Consider the following 23491-nt stretch of genomic DNA (forward strand, 5'->3'; position numbering starts at 1 on the left):
TGATTTTTTTTTTTTTGCTTTATTCTATTTTGTTCACTGCTGCTTCATTCTCTGGTTTGTGTCTTTGGTGCTATTGTGTTTTTAAGAGTCTTTTCTGGAGAAAATCCCACCCAATTAGAGATCATGTAAGCAGTATAATTATGTCCCATCATCAGAAAATTAAATTTGACTATGTGAGGTCCCAAAGGCACTTTACACTGACAGCAGGAAGCCATTGGATTCCATTTCATACTGTCACAAGATTGGATCGAATATGTTTTCTTACCTTCCAGAATACATGAGCATATGCAACCTATTTCACCACCTCACTCAAAGCAAACACTAAAACAGGGTGTAATTTGCAAGGGTGATGTATTTTGTGAGTTGATGCACCACTTATTTTCTAATTACTATCTATCCTCGCTTACATTGTCACGCTGCTTCTGATTAATCAGATAAGTTAATCATGTAATATATATTTGAAATAATGTAATGTAAGCCTTCAAGGAAGGGCTGGCAATAAATAAAATTATTACTATTTAAATTTTTTTTGTTCTCTTCGGTCCATTTTATTGTGATATTTCCTGTACAGATTACAGCCACATTTCACAACATATTCCAACGAATATGGATTGGTACATCACAAATTAACAGCTATTCTAATTTGAGGCTGGCAGAAGTTCTAGGCAGGGGTTTCAGATGGCCTTGTTGACCCAGATCAAAAGACACGCAATACCTTTAGTGAGGATCAACCTAAATAACACAAAACCATGCACAAGATAAATCGGGGGGGGGGGGGAACCCAGCAATTTGGATTTGTTTGCATTCACTTGGGATTGAATTACAAACTTTTAACCATTTTCACTATGCTGTATGCTAATTTACTCTCACACTCCACCTAGAAGTTTGAACGGATTACTTCCATTCCAGGACATTGTTTTTGAGGAGATGTGGGGGCACAGAGAAGCTCATACCTGGAATCAAACTCTTGTTGGTCTTAAAAGTGCCTGGCTGGTCTCTTGCCCTGCTGCTTCAGACCAACACGGCTCCCCACCCGAATCCATCTTCACGATACGGACCAGCCTCCCCCCTGGAAAGGGCAGCAATGTTTACAGTCTCGGGAGGGCCTGAAACCGAAAGGCGTGATCCTGCCGTGTGCGAGGCAGGGCGAGTCCAGGCCGCCTTGCGGCTCCCGCCAGCAGTAAACAAGGCCTCCGGAGTGTGGGCGGCGAAACTAGGGCACGGGCGCGCGTGGAAGCGGAGCGGGCCCCCCGTGAGGAGCCGCCACCGCCGCCGCCACCTCGGCCTCCGCGGCCTCCGGGGCAGGGGGCCGGCGGTTGCCCCTGCGGGTAGGCCGCGCGCCCAGCCTGCCCGCGAGCCGCGCCGCTCTTCGCACCGCCTCAGAGGGGCCAGGCCGGAGCGCCGGCGCTTTCCCCACCTCCTGTGGGCGCGGATGTGGGACAAAGGTGAAGAAGAGGCGGCTCTCGCGGCCACTGTCGGGTGAGACTGCAGCTCGGTCGCCCGCAGCCTGATCAACAAGCCGGGAGGGGGAAGAGATGAGGTAAAGCCGGGGGGGGCGGTTTCTGTGAGACGTTGGGGTCGCCGGGGGGGGGGAGGAGGGGGGCTGTGCTATACTCTTCGCTCTCCTCCTCCTCCTTCGCTCGGCTTGTCGCTTGACTTTTAAAGGGGAGGGGGGGTGGCTGGCCTTTCCAGTTCGCCGCAGCGCGACCCTCGCGGGGGTCTTCGTGGCTTTCCCTGCGCTAAGGGGGACGGAAGGGGGGGGGGTCGTCTTCGAAAAGCGCCGCCTTTTCCAGAGAGGAAGGCCGAGGCGTCTTGGTCGCGGCGAAGTTGTTGTCCCCTCAGGCACGCTCGCCAGCCCGGGGAAACCAAACCGACCAGCATCGCCTGCGAAGGGCGAAAGCCGCGGCAACCGGCAGGAGTGGTGGTCGTGGTGGTTCCTTCAGCTGTTCCCAACTTTCTGTGCTGCGCCTAACTCGCGTTGTGTAGCACGCAGGGAGGTGGAAATGCTGGCTGGGCTCGGCCGCCCTGGAGTCAGAGACGTGGAAAACTCGGCTCTGGGCATTTGTGGGTCAGCCAATGCTCGCCTATTTAATAATTTGCCTTCTTAGTCGTAGATGTCGAACGAGGTGCTAGAGTTGAGGTGGGTAAGAGGGACCCCAGAAGTGATCGCTGTGGCTTTGAACCTAGGGGAGGCAGCTCCAAAGACCTGGAGATTTGGGGGTCGACCCTTGGAGGGGGAAGCAGTTGTGGTTCCAAATCTCCAGGCCCCTCCTCGAGGTTGGCCAGCTCTCCGGATCCTTTGGCAGGTCCTAGTTTAGATGAATTGGGCTGCAACCTTAAAATCATGGCAGCTAATTAAAGTGGGCTTTACTTCTAAGTTGACCTGCTTAGGATTGCCCTCTTGGCCTCATGTAGGTTCATTGGGCATAGGCTCTTTACCTGTCATTAGGGAAGTTTGAGAAGTGGGGTCCAGCTTTCTTCCACTCCTGGGCGCATTGAACATGCACCCACATAAGCAATATAGGAGTGCGTGCGCACGCACATCAAACGTAAAAGAAGAACTTAAAGTAATGGTAAGTGGTGCATGCCAATTCAATTGTAAGAAACTGTAATACATAGTAGGGTATGAAGGACAAAGCTAAGTTTCCCAGTAGCCCTGTGAAACAGAAAGGTCATAGGTTTAGCTGAAGCCAAACTGGTCATGCAATAAGGAATAAGTGATGAGCTCTGTGTGATAAGCAATGCTGTGGCTCAGTGCCATAATGCCTTGCACAGATGAGTAACTGCTGGCAATTCCTGTCTCCAGGAGTTTTTGGCACAATAGTTTACTGGTGATGAGAGAGTCTTATGTGTCAAAAGGTACAACAAGAGGGGAAACTGCAAATCCTTACTGTGTGTATTATTGGTGGCTGTTATTTTGATGTTTTTATTATGATTTCCTTATTGTTATCTCTCTTGGGTCCCAGTTTTCTGGGAGAAAGATATGCCAGTAAACATTTCAGATAAATAGGCATAGCAACATTGACCTTAGTATCAGGATTTTCAATTATGTGGGAGATAGAGACTGTAGGCTGGCTCATTGGGAGCAGGGGGGGGGGGGATGGTTATTTGCCAGGCATGCAAATCTGGCTTGGATAGGCAAGGAAAAGACTTGTGATGTTGCTTTAAGTTTATTCATAGATTTCCATGAGAATGAAGTTAAACATCACAAGGTGGGGGCAGCTTAATAGAGAGGTCATGCCAATTAAAAAAAAAGAAATATCCTCATGGCTAATGGCTAGGGGACTGATTCCCCCCCCCCCATCACAACATTTGCAACACATGAAAATCCAGGTTTGCAGAAAAAAATCATTTTGTTAAAAACAAGTTGACATTTAAAAAAAACAAATGGTAGGACAAAATGCAGAATTCGGAATAAATAGTATTTGTAGAAACATGGTGACAATAATCACCTGGAACTGCTTCAGCTTGCCTCCCCCTGCTCTACCTGCCCTGCCCTGCTATGGCAAAAATGAAGAGGAGAGCATGAGGGTGGGAAGAAATATTGTGTAGGTAAGGAGGGAAAGAAAAGCCAGGTGAACAGTTTTCGGGGAAATATGGGGGGGGAGGCATAGAGCAGGCTTTTTCAACCAGGGTTCTGTGAAATCCTGGGGTTTCTTGATGGTCCTAGAAGGGTTTTCTGAATAGGTGGGTGTTGCTCATTCATTTATTTATTTTAATTTATTTATTTGATTTATTACCCACCGCTCTCGGACCTGCCGGCTCACAGAGATTTACAAGAAGAGATAAAAACACAATAAAATCAGCCAACAACAATGAAAAACAACCCCCACCCATTTGGCTCAACCAATAACCTCATTCCATGCCACAAGATCTTCTGGTGGCTAGCTGTTCTGGGTATGATGCATTTGAAGTTTGGAAAATTTGGAGGAAAATGTTTAAATTTGCTGAACATTTATTGGGTGATATGACTTACATATATATGTTCTTGTTAACGTGGCCCCCTCTCAAAGTGGCCAATGATGGGCCTGGAGGGGTTGTGGGAAGGGTAGGCACCCTTGCTAGGCAATGTACACAGCTGTGTTTCCATCCATATTCTGCACGATTGTGCCACTTCTGGGGTTTCTCCAAGCCTGAAGTTTTTCTCAATGGTAAAAGGGCTGGTGTAAAGACTGTAGGAAGGAGTGAAGCTGAGGCCAGGAGAAGCAGGGGGGAGGGGTGCAGGGAATGGGATACCCTCCGATAAATACTTTTGTCACTAACCAAACACATTCTGTACTTCATAATAGCATCAGACATGCAGTTGTTTAACTGCAGTGCAAAATATTCATCAGCATATATAGAGGCTAGAAAGCCAGGCTGTGAATAGGAGACCCAGGTTCAATTTCTGATTGTAGCAGAGTGCTCATGTGTTTGTCATGCTTCCTAGCCTACCATGTTTCACAAGATTATTGAGATGTTAGGATAGGGGAAGGGCACAGAATAGGACCAGACGTGCTGTTCTAAGCTCATTGCCAAAAGGGAGGGTAAAAATATAATTAAAAATGAATAAAGATGTAGTAATGCCACGGCAGAAGTGTTACACTGTGTATGTCCACACCGTATTCGTAAACAGACTTCCTAATCAGTCCCTGTTCCCAATATCCTTTGCAGGAAGCCATGACAAAGTAATCTGAAACTTACAGAAGACTGAATTGAAGAAAGGGTTGAAGATACAAAGCTTGTTTTAACTGTGCAGTGAAATGATGGTCTGCAGAAGTTGTGGAAATGAGATTTTTATCTCAAATAGCTTGTACTTTGCTTTTCAGAATGTTATTTTCACAATGTTATCTTCAGAATGTGGTTATGTCAAAGTCTTGGAGGATACTGCGTTAGTGTTAGTTACTGTTTGTATTGTGATCAGTGAAACCCAAGGAAAGGGCCTATGAAAATGAGAACTATCAGCATTCTTTTGTAAATATTCTTTAGTCCTAACAATTGTACAGCAGCCAGGGTTTTTGTTCTTTTATTGGATCTCCTATGTAACTAATTTAGGGTGGGGTTTGTTAGAGCCACAGGACATTCATGAATAGTAGGGTGGGAAATACAGTTATAGACCTTAAAATAGACACTTGTTTTTTTACTGTAGATTATGAATATGGAAAACCAAGTGACTGATACTTCTGAAGAGAGTACATTCCATTATCAGAGAACTCTTCCTTCACTTCCAGTTCCTGCTCTCGATGAATCTTTAAAGAAATACCTTGACTCAGGTATATTGTTTTTTAAAAAATTGCATAATAAGTTGCTAAACTGGTTGGAAGCTACTAAAAGAAATACTTGGTGGTTTGTTGTCAATCTGATAGTCTACTGATAGTCTACTGATGGCAGTAGGAACTTTGAAGTGTGATAGTACATGACTTTCTGGAGAGAGCTAATCAGAAATGTTGTTGTCTTTCCCGTAGTGTTTAAATCACATAAAATGATAGTAAAAAGTGAAGTAGGAGTTCAAGTACATGAAAGTTCACGCCTTGAATAAATCTTTGTTGGTCTTAAAGGTGCCACTGGACTCAGATGTTGTTCAGCTTTGTGTTAGTTTATACTCCTTTTAGTTTAACATGGAACCCTAAACAAATCTACTGCTAGGATTTCTCTACGGATAATAATAACAACTATTTTTCTGGAACTATGATAGGATAATTCATAGGTTATCCTAGCTTATGCTCCTATATAAGCTACTCTCAACGCATAACAAAATTTTTTTGAGAAAAATAAAAGCCACTTTGCTGCCAGCAAAACTGTGGGTAGAACTGGCAACATTTTTTTTTTAGCAGTAGCGGATGGAAATGCAAATCCCCCTTCAGGTGAGTTAGTCTAAAACTATGCCAGGGAATAAGGTACTCATGGTGTTTGGCTTGCTTTGGATTTAGCACAGAGATAAGAGAATACTAACTAGAGTCATTTATATATGTTAGAATATGGAGACGTCCTGATGGGGAAGAGCAGAGTTAATTAAAGTTTTAAAGATAATACATAGACTTGGCAAAGTATGTACATTATTGCCAAGGACGGGACCCCCAGGTATTTACTGGGCAGTGAAAATAAACACCTTGGTCTTAGTTGTATCTGACAGCTGTTCTAAAGCATTTTTCTGTCTTTTCTGTCTTTTCTGTCTATTTGAAAGCCAAATCCTGGCTTCACAGTGCAGCCAAAATTAAAAGTAAACTTGTTTTGCATTGGGTCTGAGATGTACCTGTACTGCACTTGTTCAGATGTTTTCATATAATCTTCTAAGAAGTAGTTCTCTAAAGGGACTTGTAGCAGTTTAATTTTTTTAAACATTGTTGAAGCATAAATGAAACTTTTGAAGTAAGTATGTTCAGGTTCTTAAAAAAAAATCCTCCTGTTTTTCAGTAAAGCCTTTCCTAAATGAAGAAGAATATCAGCGAACTGAGAGCATAGTGAAAGCTTTTGAATATGGGATTGGAAAGGAGCTTCAGCAAAAATTACTTGAAAGAGCTAAAGTACAGCGAAACTGGGTATGTTTTCAGGAAAATGTGGACTTCTTCCTGTCGTTGAATGCATGATGATAAAACCGTTTTACAAACTTTAATGCTATGCAAAGACATATTAATGCAAGGATTAAATGTCAGTAACCATCAAGCAAGAGACCCAAGTCTTTGTTCTTTACTTGTGTTACTGCCTTTTTGAATCAAGTAATGCCTAGAATAGTATTTCAGAAGGCAGTGAGAGTTTCAGGCAGGGCTGTTCCCACAGCATTTTGTCATCACAAGCAAAGTATAATTTTCTGGCCTTCTTTCTGTGCTGTTTTTGGGAAACTGAAACACCTGCGGGGGTGGGGGCAGAGCTAATTTACCTCATGGGGAAGCTGCCCGTGTAAGTATTCCAAACAAGAAGTGAGAACCTCCGAACCTGAACAAATTGCCCTTGCTGATCACATCACTGACTTTTTGGACAGCAGGTGGAAAGGATTCCAGGAACAAGGAGTAGTCTCATTTCCTTGCTAATTGGAGGCAGTCCCACTGAGGTGTATTGCCAAGTATATGTCCTGAAGTGATATGAAGTTAACTGATTGGGAGGAGGGCATATACTTGTCATACCATGCATACATATCCCCAACAGATCATTTTACCACCTTTTCTTTGGCCAACTGATACATTTTCTATGGCAAATATTAATCTCTGTTACCCTGATGTTTTCCCCATGCATTCAAGGGGTAGAAAGAGAGTTTTGTTGTCATTGTGTATTTCGTTACTGATACTGTAATGGAAGAAAGTTGAGGGATGGGGAGTTCTGCCCCCTGGAGCACAGTGGAAAATAAATAATGGCAGTTCTATTATCATTTGGACAACAGAATGAAGGGAGAATAGATTTTTAAGGATTTTGGAGGCAGAGGCTATAGAGCAGTGGTTCTCAACCTGGGGGTCGGGACCCCTTTGGGGGTCGAATGACCCTTTCACAGGGTTGTGGCAGAGTAAGCAGCTTGGCTGGGGGCGCTGCCACTGTTCCGCTCCTCCTGAAGGCGCCTGTGTTCGCCCACCAGCCTTTCCAGCAGCGCCTCCAGTGCAGCACAGTCTCCCGCCAGGTGCTCCAGGTGGTGGCACAGCTCAGCAAGACAAGAGGCAGAACTGAACTGAGAAACCCCGGAAAAGAACCAATTTATATACAATCATGAACAAAGGATCTTCATGCCATTGGCCAATTTTGGTTTAATTTCTGTGAAAGAACACTTGCATAATTCTATGGTTGAGTGTCACCACAGCATGAGGAACTGTATTATAGGATTGTGGCATTAGGAAGCTATCCTGCCAGCGCACAAGGGGAAAATGTGAAGATAAACTTTCCAAATTGTCCCAAACATGCTCAACCTGGTAACTGGTAAGTTCACTCGTTGACTATGAGGCAGTCCTTTGCTGAGGTTGTTTGGAGGTTAAATGGCGGGGGTGAGGACATGTACACGCACATTGAGCTTCTTGGATGAAGGATAGAATAAAGATGTTAAAAGATAGATAAGACAACTTGACCTCCCTTTATCGAAGTCACCTCCTCACTGCTTTTTAAAGTAGTCAGCTTCCTGCATGTATTCAGTGATTCTTCAGGGATATTCGCAGTGCGCTCTGGTGAAATCATTGGGCTTAAACTGGAATAACACAGGAAGATCCAAAAACAAAATCCATGTCATCCTCTTTATAGTATGCAAGCTTTTGAGTTCTTCAGAATTCTTTGTCAGGGAGGGGTTGAAAACATTATTTGGACTTCTTGTGATCTTCCAAAAGTTGAGACCTCTGGTATTCAGACATAGTTCATGCTTGAAATAGATGTGCATTTCCCTCCTGTGAAATGTACATTGGTAGAAGAGGGCTCGATAGATTGCAGCAAAATCAAGAGCTACATTACTGATGAGACAGAGAGCAATACCTGCTTTTCACTCTAAATTTATATATAAAAGACCAATTTGGATTAACATGATGGTCACAAGACTGCAAGTGATGGACATTGTTTACTTTTGCAGTGCAGTTTCGCTTGGTGGTTTGTGGAAATTCCAACATCAAGTAACAAAGTATATGTTGATATCTTTATACAACTGTCGCTGTATAAATAAAAGGCTAAGGGCTAAGTGGGCGGAGAGTGGACCCAATTGGAAGGTGCGAAGCGCCTTAAAATTGGGACCTCACCAGAACAGACAAGAGTTCTAGCCAATTCGGTGAGCTGCGGGTGTGCTTCTTGCCTGGGGGGAAGGCCAGGCCAATGTGGGGGGTTGGGGGGCTGGGGAGAGTGGACCGGGGATGGCTTTCCCATGACCCCAGAGCACATCCATGCCCTCCCTGGGCTGGTGGGTGTACTCACCGCTGGGGGTGGCGGCTTTCTTACGAACGGCCTTTGAGTATACTCTAGTATACTATAAAATGGGAGAGTGTTCTTTGGAATACCAGTTATTGTTCCAATTACAACAATTGGGGAATGGGAGGGGAACAGAACACAGCATTTCAAGATTATAGATTACACAGAAATGGCTAAAGTTCACCTGCTCTTTGTTGACCAGTATTGTCCTGTTTAACATCTGTAAACATTAACCAAGGGACACAGACAGACATGAATTGTGTTGCCACCTAATAGCCCCAGAACTGTGTGCTCAGTTTGCTGATTGGAGCAGATGGTAAACCTCTTATATGAAAAGTAACCAAAGTGAAGCAGAATAGGAGACTGTAAGGCTCGTTATGGGCTGAGCTCCAATTATTTACCCTAGCATGTCCCAAAAGATTTTTGACTCCTCCCTCCTCTAAAATGTAATTGCTTTTAAAAGCATGTAATTGCTTTTAAAAATCCTTTTGGCCTCAACTGTGTTTTTGCATGTGGCATGAAGCAATGCTTGTTGAGTCCTGCTGTTCCTAGTGAAGAAGCACTGCTGTTTCTCCCAGAGTGTTATGGATGGAAGTAAATAAATAACAATGTTGTGTTAAAATCCTCTAATGCTAATTTCTGGTGGGTTTTTTTTCCAGCTGGAGGAATGGTGGCTGAATGTGGCCTATCTTGAGGCCCGTATACCAACACAAATCTTTCATAATTTTGGAGGTCCAGGCCCCTACCTTGAACACTACTGGCCAGTGAAGGAAGGGACTCAGATTGAAAGAGGAAGCCTAAGTACATGGTATACTTTGAAATTCTGGGAGCTATTGAGAACGTAAGACATTTAAAATCATCCTCTTCTACTTCTCAGGCTCTTGTATTGTGCCTTAACTTTAGGGAAAATGTAAACCTTGCCTTTTCTGAAGTAAGTGAGGAACTGTGTGGTGGCTGCAGGTGGCATGTCCATCTGGATGCTCCCCCTGTAGCAACCATGGGGTAGGGGGGAGGTAAGTTCCACATTCTCTTTTCAACCCTGTAAAACATCTTTTTGGACGTTCCTTGCTGAGGCCTGTTGTAACATTGCAGCATGGTTCAGGAGGGGAAAAGTGGGTTCTGGGTTGCAGGAGGTCCTGCTGAAATGACCATCGTGCCTGTCTTTGCAGAGGAACCACATGAAAAGGGGGAGGAGTGGGGGAGCAGTGAACAGCCAGGGAACAGGGTCCGTGGATGCCTGTTCTTGCCCTGTTTGCTGCCGCTGCTGTCGTGTCGGGCATAGTTTGTGTCCTCACACTGATGTAGCCCTAAACAAAGGCTATCTCACCATCATTTTCTGAAAAAAGATACCTTTGGCTGACTCCAGCAAATAATTCATGTCACAAGTAAAACAGTCAAGCAATAAATGTCCAGAAACACTCTCCAGTTTCATTGGGAGGGGCGGGGGAGGAGAATTTTTCCTGATACCAGATATGGCTTTCAATGAACACTTAGTGTCTCCTATACTTTTGTTTGCTGCAGGGAAAAATTGCATGTACATAAATCTGGTAATATGCCTCTGGACATGAATCAATTCCGAATGTTGTTTTGCACATGCAAGATTCCAGGAATTACTCAAGACTCCCTTGTCAATTATTTCAGGACAGGTAAACGAGGAAAACTTTTCTAGATGAACTGAGATTTTTTTTTAATTGTTTTTTTAGTTAGCAGGATAAATAGTAGTCAAACTTTTTCTTTTGATTTAATTGATAGCATATCTGCAAGCCTAGCTTACAATGGGAATTCAGAGAGGTAAATAAATTGATCTGATGCCTTGTACTGAGGCAGTTATTATGAGAGAAATCATGCCAGGAGTTGATGTACCTCCTGCTACATTATCACAGAAATGCACTTTTTGTTCAAAAAATACTTTAGAAAGGTTTTATGTATGGTTAGAAGCTGGACTTTTGTAGATGACATTGATTACCAAAGTTTTCATATTAAAGTCTGTGACATTTGCTTATTGTTGTTATTACTAGTACTAGCTGCAAAGTCCAGGGACGGAGTCCAGGCACGGAGGGCGGGAGCTGCAGGGGCAGGGCTGATTGGCCCTATTCCAACTTGGACAGCCGGACACGTTTCACCCCCCAGGCTGTTTCACAAACATATAGAGGAACAATGGATAAGGATTATATATTTGGGGTATCTTAACATGAAAAGTAATTTAAGATGGCAATAGATATAAAATACCCTGGCAACTACTTATGGCTGAAATGAACATATTTGTGCAAATGTCATCTTTAACACTGGCCATATTAAATTGACGGTTGCAAATGCCTGTCTTCAAATGTCTTCTAATCCAGCATTTCTCAACTTCCCTAGTGCTGCAACCCCTATAACAGGGGCGGGAGCACATGCGTATGCAGTGGCACATGCTGCTGCCGCTCCTGCTTGCCATGGTGCTGGCCTCCTCTGTGCTGCCTCAGTGAGCTCCGAGGCGGCATGGAGGAAGCCAGCGCCATGCTGCCATTTCTGTGACGCTGGCCTCCGCGCTGCCTCGGTGAGCTCCAAGGAGGCGCGGAGAAGGCCAGCGTCATGCTGGCTTTCCTATGGCACTGGCCTCCATGCAGCTTCAGTGAGCTCCAAGGTGGCGTGGAGGAGGCCAGCACCAGGCCGCCGCTGCCACTCTTGCAGCACTGGCCTCCGTACAGCCTCATCACTGTCGCTGTGTCCATGGCCACAGCCACAACCCCTGGGAAAGGGCACGAAAGACCCAACGGGATGCTGGCGCAGGGGAGGAGCCAGCGGGGGTGGCCTTTCCATAGCCCATTGGCCCACGAGGCAGCAAGAGGGCTTTGGGACCCAACGGGATGCCGGCGGAAGGGCTTTCCCTTACCCATTGGACCCCTTTCAAAGCCCGTTTTTAAAATGGGCTTTGATACTAATAGATGTCGTAATGGCGTAAGTGTAGACATATTCCATCTCACTAAGAAGGGATGCCGATGGCAGCCCAGTTGGAATTTGTTAAAGGCACCTCTCCTTACAGTGGCTGTTTTACCATGCAAAAACACTGCCCAAACCGCTGGCCTCAGTCTTCCCAGGAGAGTGCAGTCATCATCCAGTGAAGGCACAGTACCCACCCCCATCAGCATCGATCACACTTCCAACCAAGGGCACTGCCACATTTATGTGCTGAGTGGAGCCATGAGGAGCATTTCCCTGAAGACTTTGTTGTGTTTAATACCTGATGGGGGGGGGGGGACTGCTTCTTCTGCTCTATCCCCCCTCCCCCCACAGAGCACTAAGACCCAGCCATCAACACTTGCCCAGGCCCAAAAGAAATGAAACTGGCCTTGACACTAGAGCCAAAGGCTTTTTTATTCCTCACTACAACCTGGTGGAGCACTCTCCCTTATGAGATCAGGGCCCTCCGGGACCTTCAGCAGTTCCAGAGGGCCTGCAAGGCAGAGCAGTACCTCCAGGTCTATGGCTGAGGCCAGGAAATGAACTCTGAGAAAACGCTGGCCTTCCTGCTCACAGAACAACAATGCTCCATCCACGAAACACAAACCACCCAGTAGAAATGGAGTTCCGCTTTACAAAGTTTAATGGAGGTGGTTTAATAATAGAATTTAATTAATATATTTTAATTTAAAATGTTCAGTAACTGTTTATCAGTGTAGCTTTATGATTGTATATGCCTTGTTGTTACCCACCCTGAGCCAACCAGGAAGGGCGGGTTATAAAAAATAAAGTTATTGTATTATAATTCACTGGCATTCCAGAATGACTATATGACCAACTGTACAAAGGGGTCATGTTCCTATGTTGTTTCATGTCCTTCCAGAGCGTGAAGGAGAATGCCCATCTCATCTGGTCGTGTTATGTCAAGGTCGAATTTTTGCATTTGATGCTGTGTATGATGGCCATATATTAAACCAACCAGAGATTGTCAGGTATATTTATGATAAATGTTATTAAAATCTGTACCAAGTAACACATTTTAGTTTGTTTATATGTAGCTTACAGCAGGGGCTACTCATAGCTGCCTAATATTCTGACTACATCCTTTAGAGTACAATCCTAACAACACTTTCCTGGAAGTAAGCCTCAGATAATAGGCCTGAATAGGATTCTGCACTCCCAGAAGGTCTTTGTGTCCATTGAAGGAGCCTTTGTAAGACAGATGGTAGAGTTGACACCCACTGAAGCGAATAATGTCTGTACAGCAGCAGTGGTTGGAAGAAAGGTGGGGGAAAAATTACAATTGTTCTACAAAACATTAAGTCCTTCTGCATTAGGTCTTTGCCACGTGTCTTTGTGAATGGACTGACTTTCCAATATAGTAAGCTCAAACCATCATAGTCTGACTGTAAGGAAGAGAACTTTCCTTCCACCTTGAAGAGTAGTTGGCTTAGGTTCTAAGTGGCAGTTGAGGGAACTTTGACAAAAGTGACAATGTGCCTGGAAACAAATATGGAAGAATAACTTTCAATATGATGTAATCAGAGAGAATTTTGTTGAGGGGAATCACTAGCATGCAGCAACAGTACTGAATACCGAAGTGCCTCCATTAAGAGGCATATATCCCAAAGGTACGTGTGTATACACAAACACACTGCAGCATGTGTTACTTGAGGAGCAAGGGAACAAAAGAGGTGAAGCAAGAGGGTGAAATAATTTTGTTCATTCCAGACATAGTTTCAGGCAAGAGTCTCCAATGTCTAGACAGCCATACATCCAGTTTGGAAGATAGTACCAGTAGAAGGAGGAAAAGTGGACAGGCTGAGGCATGTCATGCGCCAGAAATGGGAATGTTTTGTTAGCTATATTAGGGTGTAATGTACATGTTGGGGTTGATTCTGACCAGTTATAGTGCTATGGCTTGAACAAGAAGAAATGATTGTTTCTGTCCTGAGCCAGAAAGGAGGATCCAGGTGAGAAGGCTTCCTGATTAACCAAAGGTGACCAAGAGGGAGTCCCTGCATCCTGGAAATATCAGGAAATAAGGAAAGGCATGCAAGCTTTTGTACTTCACCTGCATCTTGTCTGGCTGGAAGAGAATTGAAGGTCTCAGTTGCCACTGGGGTGGGGGGAGCCAACAAAATGGCAACAGCAGTCCTGTAGTCAAGCCATCAGGCTAGCATATATTCCTGACAGGATTGGCACTTTTGAGGTGGTGGGAACTGCTCACTATCTTCAGTTGATTATGTGTTTCTTAATCCTTCAAGGCAACTTACTTACATCCAAAAGAGGTGCTACAATGAACCAGAGGGGCCAGGACTAGCTGCCTTAACCTCTGAGGAGAGAACCCGGTGGGCACAGGTTAGCAGACTTCATTGCTTTTCCAGGGGGCATAGGGGATGAAGGTGCATGAGTTTTATTGCTTAGTCAATGGTTGACTTGTCTTCTAGATACGTGACTATCTTATTAACCTGGATCCAAGAAACCTGTCCCTTTTGGAAAAAATACAGAGCAGCGTGTTTGTCGTCTGTCTGGATAAAGCAAGTCCTCAGGCTACACCTGAAGATTATACACAGGTAGATATAGAACAACAGTTACCTTTCTCTGCCCAATGAAGAAGAAAAGTTAGTTCTTGTATGCTGCTTTTCTCTACCAAAAGGAGTCTTGAAGCAGCTTACAATCACCATCCCTTTCCTCTCCCCACAGCAGGCGCCCTGCAAGGTAGGTGAGGCTGAGAGAACATCACCTATTACTGCTCTGTCAGAACAGCTGACGAGCCCAAGGTCACCCAGCTGGCTGCGTGTGGAGGAGGCGTGGGGAATCAAACCTGCCTCACCTGATTAGTAGCCAATCGCTCTTAATCACCACACCGAGCTGGCTCAGATGCTTCAGTGGTATTCTGTGCACCTATATTAAGTTAAGGAAGTATTTACATTCCGTTGATTGTAATACATGCAACTTCAGGCAGCTCTACGGGTGGTATAAAGCTATTTAATTGCTTTCACACCACCTACTAGTGTGCATCATTATAAGTGTGGCAAAGATCAAAAGCTATCAAGCCCATTGCTGTAATGCCTGTTCATTACATCTTCCTCTTCTCAGTCTAGTCCAGGTAATGCAAACAACAGTGTTCAACAGAGAGCAAGTGAGAAGGGAGGAAGTATAGGGTATTCAGGTGAAAAATACCATTTGTGCACACTTTCCCTGTAAAATGTACATGAGAGTTGAAGAAGCGTGCCCTGTTCATCCTCCTCCAGAACTATATACTTTAATTTTTCTGCTAACATATTCCTGAGCTATGTGGCAGATTCTTCTCTCAAAATTTCTAATGTCACTTCTTCACTTAGGTCACCAAGTTGGCACTCGCAGGAAATCCAACTGTACGCTGGGGAGACAAATCCTATAACTTGATTACATTCTCAAATGGAATACAGGGCTCTCTCTGTGATGTAAGTGCTGTCGTTGTTGTTGTTGTGTGATGCCAGCAAGATCCTTTCTATTTCTAAAAAATACTTGCCAAGGGATTTTTAAAATTTGAGGAGATGAATGAATAGCAATTTATTTTCAAATTCAGATTGTTATATAAGTGAAAATAGTTGTGTGCAGTGTGCAGGCATCATAGCAAGCTGCAGTTTGAGGACTTGTTGGTTAGGGAGTTAACAAGGGACAATATAATTAAAGAAACTGGCAGAACGGCATCTTCCCAAAGAAGATGGAACTTTAACCCAATTATTTCTGTGTTGCTTATGTTCCAGCATGCTCCTTTTGATGCCATGGTTGTAGTGGTGCTCTGTTCATACATTGATAACAAGATCATTGAATCCGAGGGACGGTGGAAGGTATGTAAAAATTGCTAATTCTCATTCAGTTAATGTTCCCTGTTCTGTGGAAATAAGTACAGGTGTGTTTTTTTCCTCCTTTAAAATGGAAAACAGGGATCCGACAAAGTGCGGGATATTCCTTGGCCTGAGGAACTTGTTTTCAACTTGGATCAGAAAATGCTAAGTAATATTGCTTATGCAAAAGAGCAGTATTACAAACAGGTATGCTCTTTGTGTATCTTTTCTATGAACAATGACAGCGTCTTTACATTCAGCATGTCTGTATTGTCTGTTCTCTTATAGATATTTGGGGTATTGGGAATGGATCAGATTCAGCTGTACAGACCTCTGTGCCTCTTCTAACAATTTTAATAAGTGATATTCCCCCCTAATTTTATCATGCTATAAATGAAGCGAAGGAAAAACTGACATGGAAAAAAATTACATTAGTCGTGAAAAATAGACCACCAGCATGTCTGTATTTAATTTGGGAGCAAGGCAGAAAGAGCAGACTGTCAGGAGGGGTGCTTCCACACCCCCACACCCACACTCCGGTTGTAGTTGTTTGTGCCCAGTTCCAGAGAAAGAAAGCAAAACAGTTGTCTTCCTAACCCTGAAAGAGAGGTGCTTTATCCTTTAGGGAAAGGACCCTAATTTTTTAAAAATATGACACTGAAATGCTTTTGCTAGTCAGCACAGCACAAAAATGTTGGCAAGCAGCGCTATATTATTTCTAAAACAGTTTGAAAACTCTTTGAAAGCATGGCTGAGTAAGCCATTGAGATTGAGATCAATAATTGATTTCTTGCCCAATCCAATTATTTTACATAAACTAAAAAAGTAGACTAGCGTCTTGGATGTTCTGCTTTGTGCGGAGGCTGTCATAGATTTTCCCCACTTTCCCTGTGGTAACACGGTTTTCCTTTTCAGGTATCTGACATCCAGCTCGTGAATTATGCCTTCACATCCTTTGGCAAATCACTAATCAAGAAGCAGAAGCTTCATCCTGATACATTTGTTCAGCTTGCTCTCCAGCTGGCCTATTTTAAGCTTCACGGACAGTAAGAAAAAGTTTATTACCTGGGCAAATCGTGAGCATACAAGACCAGATGCATATACAGTGTGATCCTAGGCAGAATTGGATAGCTCAGACAGAATAGCCTCTAGCAAGGAATACCAGCATTGTTTCGTAGAGACAGGAAACAGCAAATCACCTCTTAATGTCTCTTGCCTTGAAAACCCCTAGAGGGTCACCAGCAGTCAGCTGTGACCTGAGAGCAATAAGTCTACCCACAAGTCAATGGGCTTAGAAGGATCTAACTGTGCTTAGGACTGCATTGATAATGGAATAATAGGGTCTTCTTCATTTCAGATTCCTTCCTTGTCTAAAGCCTCCTCATATCTTGCCTTGCTCTCCCATTTTCATCAGCTATAAAATCCTCCAACGCTGAATGCCTTTGAACATGCATCATATAATAGTTTCTAGCAGATGGTGATTGTAATGTCCCCACAAATTGTAAGGAGAACCTTAACCCCTCCCTGCTTGTGATTAAATGCACCTGACCAGTGGCAGGGCGTGACATTTGTGGCCAGCCTCCCAGGAGTTTATGCATACCTGAGAAGCTGGATTCAGATTCTCTGCTACTGACCTACCCGGGGTTCAATTAGGCCAGGCTCTAGCTCTTAGCCTCAGCTACCTCAAAAGATTACCACAAGGTTAAAACAGGCAGAGACGACTCTGAGCTCTTCAGAGGAAGAGCAGGGCAAAAGTGTAATGTTCACCTGCTGCTAAGTAGCTGCTCATATACTTCCAGTCTTCTTGCCCTTGAAAATGAATAGGAAATGCTTATTTTTCCTATATTAACAAGAACTAAATAGGAGCCTTTATTTTGCTGGTGGGGGGGTCTCCTTTTTTCAGATGTCTGTGAACAAAACTTCTCTGCACCATGATTAAGCATAATGCCCTCAAGAGTAGAGCACCGGCCTCCTTTTCAGGGGCAGAGAGACACCTTTCCTTTTATCATTTTGTAGCCCAGCATCCTGCTATGAAACCGCTATGACTAGACGCTTCTACCACGGCCGGACAGAAACTATGAGACCTTGCACCGTGGAAGCAGTTGAATGGTGTAAATCCATGCTAGATCCAGAGAGTACCGTAAGTATCAATAATATGTTTGTAGCTAAATAGATTCTAAGATCCCCAACAGCTTGCTGATTGTTAATATGAAGTGCAGATATCATGCAGAAACAGAGCTGCCTTCAACTATGAATGTAGTAAGTTTTAAATTTTAGTGGGAGATGCAATTACCAAGGGAGCCTGACTTAAATCCTCCTTTTTGTATGTACCCTTGACTGGCTTTATAGCAATGTGGAGAGCACAGGTGCTAAAGTATTACTTCAGTAACATGCATGGCCTGCCAGAATTCGTTTTTTAGACAAGAGGCTAAGTTCCTTGCTCATAGGATGTCTAAACCCCTTTTCTAATAGCACAGATATTTTGTTCCACGTTACCTGAATTCTGCCTTGTTTTTAAGTAGGGTAGCGATACAGGAAGTTGTGATAGCAGTAGAGACTAGGAACTGGACTGAAGCAGAGCACTGTATTGTTTCTTTTGTTTGCCCTCTTTCTGAAGTTTCTTTAATTCCCTGTCTTGAGGGCATTTGATCTCTGTATTCCCTCACTGTTAGGGATGAGACAATGCTGCAAGAATCCTGTAGTGCACTTCTTGCCGTTCCCTCACTGCAGCATGAAGCAATGAGCTTGGCCCTTTCCAGAGCTAGCTTGCAACCCATAGAGTTCAGCAACTTCAGTTTTGCTGCCCTGTCATTTTTATAGTGTTCCCCCCACACACACTGGTATCTGTTTCATTGCGTCAAATGTGCTGTCGTTGGCTACTAACTGCAGATAGTCCAGAAGTCTTCCCTTGAGAGAGAGGTTGGCTTTGATTGTTTTATGGATGGGTATTTTTCACATGCTATATGCCAGGGTGGCTAGACCGTGCCTCTCCAAATGTCCATGGACTACCATTACCATGCTGGCAAGGGCAGCAATTTCATCCCATTGCTTTTTCCCATATAAAATGTGGTGGGGCAGGTGTAATAGGCTCACAACAAAAGAGGGGAAGCAAACTCTGCCCAGAATACTCTGATTTTGTCAAGAAAATCAGAGTAAAAAAAAACAAATTAAACATTTTAATAATATTTAATAATTAAATACTTATTATATAGCATGCACATATGGGGTGTGAATGAAACTAGATGCGTTTTGGCCTCTACAGCATTCATCGGTGTTCAAAAATACATTCGATATATAAAACAGAGTGTATTATATACTTTTAACACCCAAGTTTTGTTCTCTTCTATGATGTGTGGTTGGGCAAAGAGTTTTTAATATGTAAGGCCACTCTGTCTACTGGTTGAGATGTTACACACATCCAAAGCTATTGAAGATTCCATACCGGATTGAATGCAGGCATCATGAGGAGGAACCCATGGCCATCGTGAGAAAGAACTCACTGAGGAAGGCTGTAGAGGCCGAAATGTGACTAATTTCATGTGGTTCGTGGGACATACTCATCCACTAGGAATGGTTGTGAATTATACAGTCTGATATTCAGGTTCCTAATGTTTTAAATGTTATATATGTTCACTATATAATAAATATTATATATATTTATATGCTCCCCACAGCCTGGGAAGGGGAGGGAAGCATGTGCACAGAAAACAACCTTGAAACTTTGATTCAGCTAAAAGTGAAAAAGTGAAGGGTCATTCGTGCAATTTTGGCCCAAATTGGTTAGGGCTGAATCGGTATGAATTTTTTTTTGTGTGTGCACATGACTTTTTCTGGCAATCCTATTATTGTGAATTGTGTCTACTATGAAGTTTTCATTTCACCTTGATGTGGGAGATCTGAAATGTCTTTGAGGAAAGGATAGGGATGTACCGAGTTAGTTTGGAGCAAAGGAGTCACAGGTCTGTACTCCTGGCTATCCTCAGTTGAAATGTTTTTGCTTTTTCTTCATTTACACAGCCTGGCCAACGATACCAGCTTCTACAGAAGGCTGTTTCAAAGCACAACAAACTGATGAAAGAGTGTGAGAATGGAAAAGGTATGCTGTTTTTGTTGCTTTGTGTGTTCCCTACCCTACCCCTTTCCTAGGACACCCTGCTAAGCTGAGCTGCTAAAGGTCTGTTCAGGTGTATGCAGTTTTAACAATGGGCCTGCTGTTTTAGTCAAACAGCACTTGTCACCAGGTCAGGATCAGTGCTAAAAGGCCACCACTTCTGCCAGTCACCAGGTCATCCTTCCTCATTCTCAGATAAGCTTTTTCAAGAGTAAAAATTGCTTTCTGAAAAGCATTTTTAAAACACAAAGCATCCAACATTGGTTCAGATAAACATTTAAGGCACCGGGGCATGGAGGGAAGGAGAAAAAGCAGTTATCAATCCCAGTGCTGCATGCATATCACTTTGAGGAGTGAAGGTGGGGGAATCCAGAACTCTGCCTGCAGCGGCTGAATGTGCTCTCCTACTGTTAGCAGACCAGTCCCATGCCAGGGAGGCAGCAGGCCCCACCACACGAAAGCACCTCCCTGCTGCCCCTTCCCTTCTAGGCTTCTCACAGCCTGGAGCTGGCCATTGAGACTAATCACAAGGAAGAGACACCACGCCAAGGCTTCTCTTTGCTTTTATTGCCTGCAAAAGCATGTTTGGGGATGAAGCTTCTATGCAGGGAAACTTCTGTGAACTTTCTCTTTTTTTCTGAATTTATCTTTCCACTTGTGCTCCTCGATGATTTGGAGTTGGCTCTTAGGGGTGTGGATGGCATAGCTGTTGTGATGGCCAGTTGTTTTCCCTTTCACGCATGTGCCATAAGAGCCTTATTAAAAATTGAAATTTGGAATAACTTTTACAATGCTAAAACAATCCCATTTTTTTTTAAAAAGCATTAAAAAACCAGTCATGTAAAGAGTTATTCACGAGGGGCGACCATAGAAGATTTGTGGGCAAGACCTTTGCAGTGCAGAAAAATGAGCACCATGCTGTATGGATCGGTGCGAGTAAATGATGGGAGTCAAGCAGGTTTGGGAAAGTGTGTTTTGAGGCTGGCTGGCTGGGGAGAGCCTGAAACAGGACTATTGCAGCATGGCTTTGGGTTGAAAGGTCACTGTAAGACCAGGCACTGTGACCTGGAAGCCAAGGAGGAAATGAACTGTGTGGAGCAGCCTTAAAACACTGGGGATTTCTATTCCTCTGACAGGATTCGACCGCCATCTCTTGGGCCTCCTCCTTACGGCCAAAGATCAGTGCCTTCCTGTGCCAGAAATTTTCTTGGATCCTGCTTTCAGCAGAAGGTATTTACAGTTTTGTAATATTAGATATATCACCATTGAGCTTTCCGATGGCTAAAATACATCTATCTCTGGCGAAAAAGATGTTTTGTGTTTTGTTCTGCCTCGGGACTGGCACAATTTGTTTGCAGTAATTTTGTTTCCATTGCAGTGGAGGCGGCGGAAACTTTGTGCTGTCCACTAGCCTGGTTGGCTACACAAGGGTGGGAGGAGCAGTGGTTCCCATGGTGCACCATGGCTACGGCTTCTTCTACAGAATTAGAGATGACAGGTAAGGAACAGCATTCTTCCACAGGAAATCTGAAACTGGCTATCAAAGTTTCCCATGTGGGTGTTGGCATTCTGGGGCAGAGGTAAGCCCCTATTGCATTTCAGTATAGAAACACAAGTTCTTGCCGTCAATTCTTGGCTGACTGCTGTGGAAAGCATGCAAAGAGGATGGATGGACTGCTGAGAAGGACAAAGTAATGCCAAAGGTGGGAGGTGAAAATGGCACTCATTTGATTAGGAAGATACAGTGGAGCAGGGAAAGAGGGATTAAAAGAAAACCAGCTACTGTCAATCAGCATGCTTGATTAAGGATGGGAAGGGAATGCCAACAACTTTACTAAATATGGCTAGCAAATGAGAAATTAAAGAAAGGAGGACAGAATACTTGAAGACATTGGCCATGGTAATTTACAGATTAAATGCTACTGTACATGCCTGGAGGCAGTTGAGATGGTTTTGCAATCGAAGAGTCTCTCATTTAGAACACAAGGTAGCTAGGTCAGTTCCTCCCCTGCTAAAACAAGTAAACTGTGATAAAGTATTACTGCCATGCTTTGAATTGAGAGCCAGTGTGGTATACTGGTTAGAGCCCAGACTAGGAACTGGGAGAGCCAGGTTAGAATCCCCACTGATGCCTCGGAATCTTGCCAGGTGACCTTGGGCCAATCGGACGCACTCGGTGTGAATGACCTCACAGAGTAATTGCGAGAATAATATGGAGGAGAAGAGACTGGTGTAAGCTGCTTGGGGAGAAAAGTGGAGCTAAATGAATAGCAAACTGAAGCCCTTGGCAATCCCTAGTATTTCCATGGGGATTTTTAAAATGTGGCTTTAGCGCTGTGTCCCTGGACATGGCTGTGCGATTTGACAGCTGGCTTTCAAAAGAGTGGAGGCAGTGAATGGGATTCACTGAGTTTGAATTAGGAGTTTTCGGCTCCAGTTGTGCTTTGCCACAGAGTGGCTCATTTTCAACTGTAATCAGCCACTTCACACGCGTACAGGCTGCCAAACGAAACTTCTTTGCACATTAAAGTGTATTTAATTGTATGCTTTGTAGGTTATGTTTAAAATTCTTGTTACTGAGGAATTCTGTAGCATCCAGCATTATTCCTACTGGTTTCATTCATCTGAAAAGTTGTGTTCTACCTTTTCACTCACAGGCTTGTTGTGACTTGCAGTGCCTGGAATTCATGCTCGGATACAGATGCAGAAAAACTGTGTAAGAGCCTGTTCCAGTCTTTTCAGGACGTTATCCAGTTAATGGCCACAGCCCAGCTGTAGAGAAGATACTGAACTACGTGCCTTTATTCCATTGTGCATTATACCAAGCACTTGCAGACAGAAAGCCTTGCCAAGCAGAGTGCTGTAATTGGGCACAATGATAGTTTAGCATAGACTGTAGGCAGCAATAAAGCAAAGCCTTTTAAAAATGAGATTTACTGCAATAACAATGCAACTTCCTTTGAATACATTTGCAACAACAATGCAAAAACTTGGCGTTAGAATCTATGCAACATTAATTGTGTCTCAGCAATGCAAACATGATAGAACCTGTGGTAGCTTAGAAAACAGTTTAGGCTAACTGGTTTTTATAACCTTCCTAGGGATAGGGAGTAGAAGAAGATACTACTCAAATTATCATAGTTTATATTAATGCATGGATGCTGGACCCTTGTATGCTCATCCCGGAGAGAGTGGGTGGTGGTGCCTTTCTAAATGGTATGTTGATCATGGCTTTTATAACTTCTAGCTTCTGAAGTAATCAAGATAATGGAATCCTTAGGATTTTTGTTTTATATCTAATGTAGCTGCTGTCTTCCATTTTACGCGGTGAAATTGTTTTCCTTCAAGGGCTTCTCTGCAAATAGAGGCTTTTGTATAGAAAAGGAGAAAAATTCCGTGACTTGAAAAATCTTCTTTTAAAATTTATTTCTTTCCAAACAAATAGCAGAAAGTGAAACAATACTTGAAAGTTTACAAAATATAAATGTGGTGATTAAGAGCTACATATGCCACTGCTGCTCTTTATATAGCTTGATAAGATTCTCAGGATTAAAGTCTTCCTTGGTTTCTCAAAGGGAAGAGAAACTTCTGTTGTATCAACTATGTCATTTCCTCTTTGAAATAAAGCCACTGCAGAAGACCAATGAGTGTTGACTTGATTAATCGACAGGTACTTTCATTCATTCACGTTTTGCTTTGTTAGGCCAGAAGGAAGCCACGATCTTCCCTGTGATAACTTCCTATGATACTTTTCAGAAAG

The 23491-nt window shown here is 43.6% G+C and overlaps 1 protein-coding gene across 4 annotated transcripts; it reads left to right on the plus strand.

The window, feature by feature from the left end:
* The first annotated feature begins 1335 nt into the window (after positions 1 to 1335).
* CROT (carnitine O-octanoyltransferase) lies at positions 1336 to 23371 on the plus strand. Of its 4 annotated transcripts, none has more exons than XM_077304146.1 (17): positions 1336 to 1479; positions 5129 to 5252; positions 6394 to 6518; positions 9501 to 9682; positions 10363 to 10487; positions 12668 to 12776; positions 14052 to 14145; positions 14235 to 14360; positions 15132 to 15233; positions 15540 to 15623; positions 15720 to 15827; positions 16536 to 16666; positions 17637 to 17760; positions 19638 to 19716; positions 20868 to 20961; positions 21110 to 21229; positions 22389 to 23371. In XM_077304146.1, exons 2-17 carry the CDS (start codon positions 5132 to 5134, stop codon positions 22507 to 22509), a joined length of 1845 nt encoding a protein of 614 aa, XP_077160261.1. In that variant the 5' UTR covers positions 1336 to 1479; positions 5129 to 5131; the 3' UTR covers positions 22510 to 23371. The 4 variants fall into 4 exon arrangements, with proteins under 4 accessions (XP_077160261.1, XP_077160259.1, XP_077160258.1 ...); XM_077304144.1 differs by having other exon boundaries at positions 1369 to 1540; XM_077304143.1 differs by lacking the exon at positions 1336 to 1479 and adding an exon at positions 1801 to 2573.
* The last annotated feature ends 120 nt before the right edge of the window (positions 23372 to 23491 follow it).

The sequence above is a fragment of the Paroedura picta genome, chromosome 11, assembly GCF_049243985.1.
Source record: "Paroedura picta isolate Pp20150507F chromosome 11, Ppicta_v3.0, whole genome shotgun sequence".
Lineage (NCBI taxonomy): Eukaryota > Metazoa > Chordata > Lepidosauria > Squamata > Gekkonidae > Paroedura > Paroedura picta.

What these genes read in the sequence shown, in the direction of transcription:
- CROT (XM_077304143.1), top strand. Translation starts at nt 2,502, where the DNA reads ATGCACCCACATAAGCAATATAGGAGTGCGTGCGCACGCACATCAAAC. An exon ending in TACAGGGCTCTCTCTGTGAT is followed by an intron (nt 15,234 to 15,539) that starts GTAAGTGCTGTC and finishes CTTATGTTCCAG; the next exon opens with CATGCTCCTTTTGATGCCAT. An exon ending in AGAGTGTGAGAATGGAAAAG is followed by an intron (nt 19,717 to 20,867) that starts GTATGCTGTTTT and finishes TTCCTCTGACAG; the next exon opens with GATTCGACCGCCATCTCTTG.